General features: G+C 44.8%; 1 protein-coding gene across 1 annotated transcript in view; it reads left to right on the top strand.

The window, feature by feature from the left end:
- Positions 1 to 8953: 8953 nt before the first annotated feature.
- The window catches only part of GPR149 (G protein-coupled receptor 149), an 80215-nt gene continuing 76250 nt past the window's right edge, over positions 8954 to 12918 (top strand). The window contains exon 1 of the mRNA XM_088447649.1: positions 8954 to 10307. Within this exon, the coding sequence (XP_088303775.1) occupies positions 9375 to 10307 (933 nt within the window). The 5' untranslated portion in view covers positions 8954 to 9374. The remainder of the gene's footprint in view (positions 10308 to 12918) is intronic.

The raw sequence follows: 12918 nt of genomic DNA on the forward strand, positions 1-12918 counted from the left end.
CAGTGCAGTAGCACACTCCATATTTTAACCTGTCCCTCATTGCAAGCTTCTCCATGTTACATAAACATTTCTTACTTTTAGCTTAGTTGCAGCAAACTGTAGGTTAGATAAGCAAGAACATAACAACATTTTAAGTAATTCTAGTCCACATTTCTCTAGAAACAACACTAGTGACTGTGACATAATTCCTTTGGTAAGCACGTCAGCAGGATTCTTCTCGCTAACTATGTGAACCACAACAACAGATCCTTTCTCCATGAGTTCATGACTGTTGTCACACTCAATGTTGATGGTGTCTTCCTTGCTTATGAGACTCAACTTACTCAAAGGGTGTAAATTTACTAAGAATCGAGTTTGGTCAAGTTTTTCAGTTTTTAAACTCACTTTGCTTCACCTAAACTCGGGTGAGTTTTACCTTTAACAGCTTGCAAATTTACTAAAAAGTGAGTTTAGCTGAAAGTGAGTATTTCAATTGTGAAGCAGATCGAGTTTTTCTTCCAAATTGCGAGTTTAGAGGAGAGTTTAAGGAGAGTTTAGGTGAGATTAGTCACCCGAGTTTGCAGTGTTTTCTCTCTTCCAAACTCACCCAAGCAAACAACCTGCACATATCAGTGAGATATGTGTAAGCTGCTTGTGTGTTAAGACCTGTAAAAAACGGGTTAAATAATTAAAAAAAAAAAATGACATAGGGTCCCCACCCGGGCCTAATGGTAGCTCAAGCCCAGAGCTGTCATTAGCGTTACTGTAACAATATGCTATAGCCAGGGGCGCCGAGAGGGGGGGGGGCGGGTACAGTTTACCTGGGCCCGGGCTTCCAGAGGGTCCCGGCGGGGGCCCTGTCCGGCACCGCCCCCCCCTCACTTCCTCCCTCCCTCTACAGCAGCCACAGCAATCTCCTATGCCTGAAGGGGGGAGCGATCACACTGATCGCGCCCCCCTCTGGCTTTGCGCCGGGCTGAGGGGCTCACAGCGCCCCTCCCTGGGGCGTAGCTCCACTTCGCGGCGCTGCAAAACAATGGGGTTTTTTTCTTTTTTTCAAGAGGGCATGGTCACGCCTCCCGCGATTAGGCCACGCCTCCTCTTTATTGGGGCCCAGCGTGGCTCTCTACGACCCCTGGCTATAGCATCTTGTTACAGTGTGTCCGAGGCCCTATTTGGATTACTACAGAGAACATCGTGGGACAAAAGGTGAGTATTGGATCTTTTTTTACAGGTACTTCCATTGGATACTTTACGGTGACAAGGGGACGTGAAAATCTGGAAGAAGGTGAGTATGTGTGTGTATATATGGATGTAATAAAACTTTATTTTCACGGTATGTGTGTCCCCTTAATGCCCCGCATGCTGGTACTTGTGGTTCTCCAAGTACCAGCATGCCAGGGAGGCTTGCTGGGACCTGTAGTTCTACTGTAAGACAATGTTAATTCTATTTTTAACACTACACCTACACTATCAACCTGCCACCCACCGCCCAGGAGGGGGGGACGTCACGTCATTTTTTTAAACATAATTAACCCTACTTAAACAAGTAAAAAAAAAACCACACAAATCACAATGATTTGTATATGTTTCAGCTAGAGATGAGCGGTTCGGATTCTGTGGAATCCGAACCGCTCCGAACATTGGGGATCCGAGTCCACCCGAACCCTGTTCGGGTGTTCACCGCCTGGCTCGGATCCCCGTTCGGGGCCGAACGGCGGCCGCCTGATGTCGGATTCTCACTAGAGAATCCGACATCAGGGCTCCTATTGTAGGGAAGGAGTGTAGTTTCATACATGTGCTATATGTATACTTGGTTGGGTGTAAGTGTGTGGATGTTTGCACGTCTGACATAAATCTGGAGCATATGCTATTGGTGCAGAGCTGGATGCTTCTTGTGATTCGTACACCTCAGCATATGGGTGTAAGTCAGTGGTGGCTCCAGAGGTGAGGCTGCAGCGCAGTCCAAAATTCAAATAGGGAAGCCACACCAACTGCCCTTCCAAATGCTTCTAATCATTGGTGGCCAGGGCTGGCAGTTGGTGTGGCTCCCCTATTTGAATTTTGTACTGTGCTGCAGCCACCACTGGTGTAAGTTAGAGATGAGCGGTTCGGATTCTGTGGAATCCGAACCGCTCCGAACATTGGGGATCTGTCCACCCGAACCCTGCTCGGGTGTTCACCGCCTGACTCGGATCCCCGTTCGGGGCCGAACGGCGGGCGCCTTAGTGAGAATCCGACATCAGGGCTCCTCGCGTGTAGGACAGAACGCTGTGATAGCGCTCTGCCCTACACAGACACAAACACACAGACTCTCATTGGCTGCTGCACGGAGGGAGCCAGCTGGAGCTCACACATGAGCTCCGTCTTCCGGCTCCCTCCTCAGCATGTGACAGCAGAGCGGACGGCGCGGGTGCGGGGATACAGGTAAGTTTTTTTTTTTTTTACTTGTGCAAGGGCCGGGGCGCTACTGGGGGGCGGTCTGCTACAGGGGGGGTCTGCTACTGGGGATGCGGGGGGGCCATACTACTGGGGGGGCCTGCTACTGGGGGGGCTATACTACTGGGGGGGGTCTGCTACTGGGGGGGTCTGCTACTGGGGGTCCATACTACTGAGTGGCCTGCTACTGGGGGGGGCTATACTACTGGGGGGAGGTCTGCTACTGGGGGGGTCTGCTACTGGGCGTCCATACTACTGAGGGGCCTGCTACTGGGGGGGTCTGCTACTGGGGGGGCCATACTACTGAGGGGCCTGCTACTGGGGGGGCCATATTACTGGGGGGGCTTACTACTACTGGGGGGGCATACTACTGGGTAGGGGCTTACTACTACTGGGGGGGCATATTACGGTGGGGGGCCATACTACATGGGGGCTACTACTGGGGCAGCCTACTACTGGGGGGGCCTGCTACTGGGGCAGCCTACTACTGGGGGGGCATACTACTGGGGTGGCCATACTACTGGGGGGCCATACTACTGGGGGGCTGCTAATGGGGGGCATACTACTGGGGGGGCCTGCTAATGGGGGGCATACTACTAGGTGGCATGCTAATGGGGGGCATACTACTGGGGGGGCCTGCTAATGGGGGGCATACTACTAGGTGGCATGCTAATGGGGGGCATACTAATGGGGGGGCCTGCTAATGGGGGGTATACTACTGGGGGCATTGTGTAAGGGACACCGCTACTGTGGGCATTGTGTAAAAGGGGCACTACTGTGGGCATTGTGTAAAAGGGTCACTACTGTGGGCATTGTGTAAAAGGGGCACTACTGTGTGCCGTAACATAAATAAGAGACACTACTTTATGGTGTAATGTGAATCAGGCCCTATGTGCGGTGTAATGTGAATAAGATTGTGCACTGTGACTCTTTGGGCCGTAGCCCACTATGTAAACAAGTACTGTGATTCTGCTAGCCGTACCCCACTGGGTGGGTGCACTACTTTTCATTTCTGCCACTACTGTGTGGCAATGTGTCATAGATGTGCTTTATACTGTGGTGTCTGTGTCGTTGTGCCGCTGCTTTGTCACTTAGTAACCAGTCAGCTCACTGCAACCTTTGGCCAATAATGTTGAAAACAATATTATAAGCTGTGATATGGTCTAAATTGACTGGAAATTAATGTTATTGAGGTTAATAATACTCTAGGAAGAAAAAAAAGACCAATTTATGTGATTTTAGCTTTTTTTGTCAATTTTTGTAAAAAATCCAAATCCAAAGCCAGTCACCGCAGTTTGGCAAATCCAAATCCAAAGCCGGACGACGAATTAGAACCAAATCCACTCCAAATCCGGCAAAAATGGTCTGGCGCACATCCCTAGTTTCAGCCAAACTCGCAGCTCAGGAGGCGAGTGTTTAAACTTTTATTTCACAGTGAGTTTGCTACAATATCACTCGTTTGTCTTTAGTAAATTTGCGAGATGAAAAAAATGGCTAAACTCACGTGTGTTTGCAAACTCACACAAACTCGACCCTGAGTAAATTTATCCCAAAGTCTCTTTGGCAGTTTTAGATTTCCACTCACACCTATCATTTATTGACCTTGCCTCTTGAATATCCTGGGGTTTACAGAATGTTCATTTTGAAAACTCCTCATAATACCTTCTCGGTGGTTTTCCACTTTTTGATCTTGCAGAAGTTCTTTTATGTTATTGGATGTCCATGCTGGTAGCTTCTGGTTCAGATATGTTACCAGCTGCTGGCACATGCTTGTTCTGCAATTCCAATTCCAGCTATACTTTAAATGGTGCTGCCTCTAGGAAAATAACATCTCTTGACTTGACAAGCTTTCTAGTATTTGGATTCCAGAGTCTGTACTCTGGACTGGACTGAAGCATGATGCACTTCATGGAGTTTGAATCCAGCTTACGTCTTCTTTCTTTGGGAATATGTAATAAGTTTCCCTCCAGACCATGCTTCTATTAGTGTTTTGTCTTTTAAAGGGAGCACGGTTCTTCAAACTAATTGCTGTAGACTATGCTTCCACCCAAAAACACTTATTTAGACCTGCATCTTTTAGCATACACCTGGCTCTCACCACTAATGTATGATTTGTGTGCTCACTTACACCATTCTGCTCTGGTGCATACATGATAGTCAACTGATGTTCAATACCATGCTTCCTTCGGAAGACTTCACATCTTTGTTGAGATATTCTCCTCCATTGTCAGACCTCAAGATTTTCAGTCTGTGATCAGTTTTATTTTCTACTAATCTCTTGTAGTCTGCAATTTTTTTATCACTTTGCTCTATTCTTTGATCATTATAATAAATATATGTCGTTCTCATGAAATCATCAATGAATGTTATTAAGTATCTATATCCACTTAATGAAATAACTTTCATGGGACCACACACATCTATATGCACCAATTCCAGGGGTGCCTCAGCTCTGCTTGCTGATTTGGAAATGGACAACTGCTTTGTTTGCCTGTTACACAGCTTTCACATATGGGCCTTTCTGTATCAGTCATTGATATTCCTGTAACCATCCCATTCAGAAGTTTCTGGATGCTTTCATATTCAAGGCGACCTAATCTTCTGTGCCAGAGTTCCACAGGCTGTGAGTCAGAGGTCATTATTGCGTAACACTGTTGTGTGTCAAGGACATACAGTTACCTGTTGCTATCCCAGTCCTTTTTTTGTTCAGTACAATGCACTTTCCTTTTGTGAACTGGACTCTGTAACCTCTTTGCTCTAGGAAACTAATGGCTATGAGGTTTGTCCCTATATCTGGTACATAAAGCACATCTTGGAGTTCTTTGACTTTGGTTTTAGTCCCAATTTTCAAATGAGTATTGACTGTCCCAACTTTTGTAGCACTTCATTTCCTATTCTTTTAATTGTTATGGGATCACCCATGTTCAATGTAGTGAACTACTTCTCATTGCAGCAAAAATGCTCAGTGGCACCTAAGTTAATATACCAACAATTTCTGCCACTGTCTGTAACACTTATAGCTGACTCATTTATGCTGTTGCACTTCTTGCTTTGCATAGCATTCATATTTTTTAAGTTACATTTAGTTGCTTTGTGACCTTTTTTTATGGCATACAATTAAAATACATTTCCATTTGAATTTTCTGGGCTTCTCACTTTAGTGTGTAATGCAGTATTCTCAGGATATAACTTAACTGGCACATGTTATTGAAACTGTAGCAGTTTTGTCTTGACAATTTCTATAGTTAGCTTGTCTGATTCTACTACCAGCAAGTCAAGTTCAGGTATTAATATCTGTAGCATTGCGATAGATATCTCCTCGACAGCTATCTGGATTCCTACAGACGTTAACTGCTGGGACTCATACTTGTGGATTAACTCAGTTTTGTATTATATAATACATGCCTCAGATTAATTATTTTCAGCAAATCCTAATTCCCTGCAGTGCTGTCAATGTGTCTTTAGCTGACACTTTCCATTGCATAATTGAATACATATGCTGTTCAACACTTTAGCCTATGGCTCTTTCTATATCATCTTGTTTTGGACTGTCCCCTGGATCAACTGGAACACAATCTCTCATGTTTCAATTGCATTTCCACTACATCTGGTGTAGTTTTCTACACCTTTCAATTTAATGAAACCCATCATGGATATAGCTGCTGTGTACATGTTGCTTACTGACATTGTTATGCAGCTTCACTGATTAGCTTTAGTAACACTCTGTTTTGACATGCTGTGCTGAACACTCTGTGCTAATCGTTTGTGCTGACACATGACTATGGGTACTTGGCACTTGTCTGCCTAGCATTTAGGTGCCCAGTGGAAGCGCACTGAGCCAGTGACCAGTTGATATGTGTGTATGGTGGTGTTAAGCAGAGTAAAAATAATACACCAGCGGATTTACCAGATGTACTAGACAGCAAAACCAGTAATGTATGTGGGTAGTGCTGCATATACAAGCCAGTGGTATGCCTTTGAAAAATATCTAATTAGGTTTTATTGCACATCTGGCACTCTAACACAGTGACAAGATGGCGCTGCACATGTGCAGAAGACCAAACAGTGGCCATCTTGGTAAAGGGATGATGCTTCTCTATAGGAGCATCATGGAGGCAGCACAGTAGGTCCCTACATATTTTAAAACACTGTTGACATTACGACCATATTGACATTCTCATGTCAACATGATGATTGTTAACATTGTGACCATCAACCAGATATACCACATCCAGCAGTAGTGCTGGTTACTTACTTAAGAAGGAGGGGGTGTCATTGTCTATTATTATTTATTAAATTATTTTGTTATTCACAGGTCATCATCATATTTTTTAAACCAACTTTTAGGGTGGCATAGATGGTGCACCTCCTAAAAGGCATATCTGGAGATATGGCCAATTCTAACATAACCACATCTCCCTGGGACAAGCTACACTAACATTCCCCTCAACTTGCGCCTGCCTTCCCTTAAACTGTCTCTCCAGCAATAAGTGGCCACATGTGCAATTTTGAATTCTAAATTCAGTAAATGTCCAACTGTAAATCAAGCACTGAGTGTGCATCATAAATGACCTCCACTGTTTAACACATTCTCTAAAGGGGATGGGTACGTGATTCTGGCATTCAGGATCCCGGTGTTCAAAATCCCAACGCTGGCATCCTGACAGAGTTAGGATACTGACACCTGTCGGTCGGTATCCTAATCCTCCCCCTCTCCTTACCCTAACCCTCCCTCCCTGTGCCTAAACTTAACCTACCCCCTAGTGCCCAAACCTAACCTCCCGCTCCCCGCACCCTAAACCTAACCATCCCCCCCTTAGTGCCTAACGCTCCCCTTAGAGTCTAATCCTAACCCTGCCCCTAAACCCGCTCCTTACCTTCGGGATTCTGGTGATCGGGATGCTGGCACTGGGATTCTGAGAAGTATCGGGATTCCAGCACTGGCATTCTGACAGCCGAAATCCCATCTGCCAGGATATTGAACATATCCCCTCTAAACTAACACCCTGATACATATGAGTAAGCCTCACATATTATACTATGCCCTTCCCTCTCAATACTTGATTTATGTGGCAAATATCAGTACATAAAACAAGAAATCTAAAGAAACTCAACCTCTAACTCATGTCTACCTATACGGGCCCATACATTATTATTATTATCCTTTATTTATATGGCACCACAAGGGTTCTGCAGTGCCTTACACAGTACATAAACAAATAAGCACACAAGAAAACAGTTATTAACAGTACAAACAATGCAGGACAAATACATGATTTATATATTGCTGCATAACACTTAAATAAGCAGCATGGTATCAGCAACCAAGGGTTGGGTGCTGTTGTAAATTAAAGTATAATTAAGTCAAGGAGAAGCACATGAGGGAAGAGGGCCCTGCTCGTGAGAGCTTACATTCTAAAGGGGAGGGGGCAGACAAACAGGGGTGACACAGATGGGCTGAATACAAGGGTCACAGTAATCTAACATCTATGGAAAGGTTAGTCTAAACTTAAGAGGAAAAAGACAATGAGTTGAGCAAAACTGCACCAAGCCTCATGATTTGGGGGCCACAACTAAGGTCCATTTGAGGGGTCATCTTGCTGCGACGTTCGGTATGGCATAGTTGGAGTGGATAAGCAGATTGCATGGGGAGATCAGGAGGGATGCGGGCACAATCCATAGGCATGGTGGAAATGTGGTGGTAGTTAAAAACAGTCCTAAATAGCATCCAAGATAGTTTGCCACAATTTCCTGTTCTGCCAGCATCATGGTCAGGGAATCGGGGAAATTCAACATGTTGCACAATCTTGATACTCTGATCCCAACCCAAAAATGGTCGGAATCAGTGAGTTGGGTATTTTTACATGTTGAATTTCGTTAGCCGATTATCGATGGGCGATGATCTGTGGATCAAATTGCAGATTGGCTGATCAGGTCGAATGGGCAGAACTGGGGAATTTGCTGCCGTTAATGCATGGCTCACATATGACCTTCCACTCCCAGGCAGCAGAGCAGTTTTTTAAATCCTATATTACCACAACAAATTACCCAACTTACTGTAGCCCAAATTGACACAATTAATACAAACCTGGGGGTGTTACACCTATTACAAATTATCAGCGCTCAGCCTCAGTAGCGGCCCTTAATAGAAACACGGTACACATGTATTTATTGCGTTAAGTTTAGTAGGAAAGCAGGATATTAACTCCATGTACAGTAAAACAAAAGCATTATTTTACTTTGAAAACGTAGATATATTACTTTGAAAACAAGATATATCTATATAAAAATAAAATCTAATAGCTACACGCTGCATGGTAGTGTTCTGTAAGCAAGTTGAACATGAATGTAAAATGAGTTAGAAATGCACAATATTTGTTCAAATTAGTCGTTGAGAGAAGATTGCATACATCAGACTCGTGCTTTTATTTTTCTTCCTATTGAGAGCTAGAAGCAGGCTCCACCCTCCTGCAGCTCTGAACTGCACAGACTGAGTCAAAGAAGATCTCACTCTACTACAGTCCGCACAGGGCTAGCATGCTTTCATTGTATCCGGCTCTCATTTCATTCTCACTGCAGCCCATCTGCCAAGTTGCCTATGTTATGCAGGAGGTTGAAGTCACAGATGGAGATGTTGCCAGCCTAGCATACAGTATTTGAACTATATGGATTTGAAACTTTAAAGATGATAACAAGACAGTATACAGAAACTATGCCATGATGAAGATTTTAAACTGTTTTGTCTTTTGATTGCAATCTTCTGGTCTACATATTCAACGTCGTAAATGGAACTTTTTCTGTAGTGAATATCTGCATCCTTCCAGAAGGGAAAGAAAGTCGGGAAGTAATGGGTGATATTTGCATGGAGAAGAAGACTTAAAAGAAAGTGGAGAATTATGGTTGCCTCATTTTCAGTGTTTCCTCTCATATATTAGGAGAATACAAACTCCTCCACAATGTCGGTACCAACGACTCCTCTGTATACAAATGGTACTAGGTTCAGTACAGAGACGCCAAAGTCACCATCTACTTCAAATGCATTTCTGTTTTGTCTTACTCTAACACTGACGCTGATTGTCTTAGTGAGCACTGTCTATTCTCTGGTGTCCTTGATAAGGATAAAGAATAGGTCTGCACTCTCTGTACTTGTGGCTTCCTTGTCTGTGGATGACCTGCTGAGTGTGGTACCTGTGTCTATCTTCATGCTAAAACAATGGACTGGTAATCCGCTTTCCCAGCAACTGTGTACTGCTGCAGCTTTCCTCTACCTGTTCCAGGGAGTATCCAGCAATTTGAAAGCATCTATAATTATTTCTTATAACTTCTGCACATCTACCAAACTATCAAACTATGAAACCACAAAATTGCCACCGAAGATATCATGGACCATTTTAAGCACATGGGTCATTAGTTTGTCAATAAGTGCGCTGCCTTTTTTTGGCTGGGGTGCGTTCAATGCCACCACTTGGGGATGCCTTGTAGACTGCAGTGGCTCTTACGTGCTGTTTTTATTTGCTCTGTATTCTATCAGCTTCTGTGTTCTGACTGTTTTCTCCGTCCCCTTAAGTCACCAGTTGCTGTGCTCGGATAGCCAGGAACAACTACTTTATCTGAATTACAGAGATATTGCAAAGGGTTCTCTAACCCCCAATACACCTCTGGGCAGCAACGCCTCGTCTGTGCCTCCTGATAATCCTGCTGGAAAAACCTTGAAGAATTTCAATGAGAATTGTGTGAGCTCAGAGGCTGTGTACAAGAGGAGCCTGGGTGATGATCAGCACTGCACAAACAGCATGAGAGGTAGCAGGAGCATGACAGTGCTGTATGCACAGAAGCGATTTTCCCTCATTCTTGCTTTGATTAAAGTCATTCTGTGGCTTCCTATCATGGTAAAGGCATGCTCTTTAATATTGCAATATGTAGACTATGTGTATTATAAAAAACTGGAGGCTAACTCAAGTAACTTTAAGAGACAGTTTTTTATATTCTGATTGTGTGCCTTATAATTGTTATAGTCACCAGCATATATAGGCTAGGGAACATAAGGTCTGGAAGGGTCAAAACCACTTACTTCTTAGTGTGTATAAATACTGAACATGAATATATATGACAGGATTAAATACTTGTGACTTGTTGCCTTATCACACTCATTGTAACTAACAGTCATTTAGTGTTTTTTTCTGTCTATAGCCTTGACATGTCACAATGAAGCATTGCTCTAGCAGGGAGCTGAGTAAAAATAAATGTATTATTAACTACTTGCCTGTCAGAGACGGCTGCAATGATACATATATTAATGTGAGCAGATGTCGTTTCTGAGAGAATAGGTTAATTAAACAACACCAGGGGCAGTCTGAGTCGGAAGATCTGGTTTCCTTAATATACTGGAGGCAGACCCTTTGAAGGTTGGACTAATACCCATAAGAATGCAGCCAATCAATGCACCATCATTGAGACAGTGTTGTCTTAACGGTAGTGTGGGCCCTGGGCAAAGTAATGTACTGGGGCCCTTACCCACCCATTCACGGGAAAAAAATGTAAATGGTTAATAAAATTAAACCCTCCTGCATGCCCATCAGACCTCCCACACATGCAGAGAGACTCTGTCTGACTGGTCTGAAGCCGGCGGATGAAGTGAAACTGGTACTGAGGTGAGTACTCATCACCGGGGGAGGGGATGAGGTGGGGGAGGTTAGATCAGAATACAGTGCACCGGTGGCCGGCTTATAAAAATATCACAAATTTACCAACTGGCCGCAGCTGCAGGGGGGCGGGTTGGCGGGCCCCTACAAGCTACGGGTCCTTGGGCAACTGCCCAACAAGCCCAATGAAAGAGATGGCCCTGCATTGAAAGAGTGTAAATATGACAATATGAAAGGCGTGATACAATTTTTAAATTTGCCTTCCCAGAACAAACTTCATTTTATTGTGAAAAAATCTGTAATTAATAAATATTATTTCTTTTAATTTTTTTCCTGTAATGTTCAGTTAAACCATTATGGCCCGCCACCCTCTTCACAATGTCGGTAATCCTAGCATTGTGTAATGGGGCGGGGCCACGGTGACGTAATCACATCATCACACCCATCGGAGATGCAGGAGGGGGAGACTGCAGGCTTACCTACTCTACGCTGTGCAATATGCTATTTGCCTCATGGAGACCCCATACTCTACTGTATCTCTCGGAGTCCAGGACACCATCCTGATTTTGCACTGACAGTCCCAATTTAAGAGCTTTGGCCTGGCAGTTTGGGAGGTACTGGTACAGAGCTGAATGTATCTTGAGATGTCTGTGCCTCAGCAAATGGGCAAAAATACACTATTTTTTAGAGCTTACTTTTCAATGCATATGTACTAAGCCTTGGAAAGAAATAAAGTGACTGGAGATAAAGTACCAACCCAACAACTCAAAACTTTCACATTACAGGCTGTGTTTGAAATCTGACAGTTAGGAGCTGATTAGTTGGTACATCATCTCCATCCAGCAAGGTTTAGTACATCAGAAATTGTGGGGCCCGGGACTGACAAAATTGGCAGGGCCCTCCAGCCCCCATAATAAAGAGAACCTCTAGAAAATGGAGGCATATTAAAAATTGCTGGAGCCAGTGGAGTTGACCATGTTACAGTAATCACATCACAGCCCCCCCCCTTTAGTAATCACCTCACAGAAAGTCCTCCACCATCAATAATCACCTCACAGCTCCCCCTCTTTAGTAATCCTCCCCATCAATAATCACCTCACAGCTCCCCCTTCTTCAGTAATTACCTCGCAGAAAGTCCCATTCTTCAATAATCACCTTACAGAACCCCCTCCCCTTCTGTAATCTCCTCACAGCAAGTCTCCCCTTTAAAAATCACACTAAAACTCCCACCCTCCTTTAATAATTACCAGTCTCAAATCCCCCTTCCCCAGCAAACTTACTACCTTTTCTTTGGTCTCTGGTCTACCATTTTGTGCTTAGCTGGCTCTTGTGCTTTGATGGAGCGCCCGGTGCACAGCAGAGTAACCTGCCGTGATGTGACATTATGTCACGATGCATGCTCCCCTGCCGATAGTGCTAAGTCGAGCAGCCGGACAGCTCTGCTTCTCTGAGCACATCTAGCACTGCTAAGAGGTGCTCAGAGAAGTGAAGCTGTCCGGGTGCTCGACTGTGTTAAAGGCTAGCAGCACAGAGCAGCCGTGGAGAATCCTCTCCCACAGCCAGCCCTGAACATGGCTGCAGTGGGGTGGGGTGGGTGGGTAGATGGGAGGAGAGATAGGGGATAGTGAACGCAGCGCGCTGATAGGAGCGGACCCCCGGCCGGGCATGTCAGTGACAGTTACTTACTTTTATTATGGAAGGGGGGGGGAGGGAAGTAGCAGAGGGGCTCCTCAAGTGTTCGGGCCCCTCAAGTGTCCGGGCCCTGGACTCCAGTCCCGGCAGTCCCCCCCCTGATGGTGGCTCTGTGCTGGTGAGCCGCCGTGATGCAGAATCAGCGGTTAGCGGCGGGTGGCTCTCT

The sequence above is a fragment of the Taudactylus pleione genome, unplaced genomic scaffold (genome assembly GCF_031769625.1).
Source record: "Taudactylus pleione unplaced genomic scaffold, aTauple2 ptg000436l, whole genome shotgun sequence".
Lineage (NCBI taxonomy): Eukaryota > Metazoa > Chordata > Amphibia > Anura > Myobatrachidae > Taudactylus > Taudactylus pleione.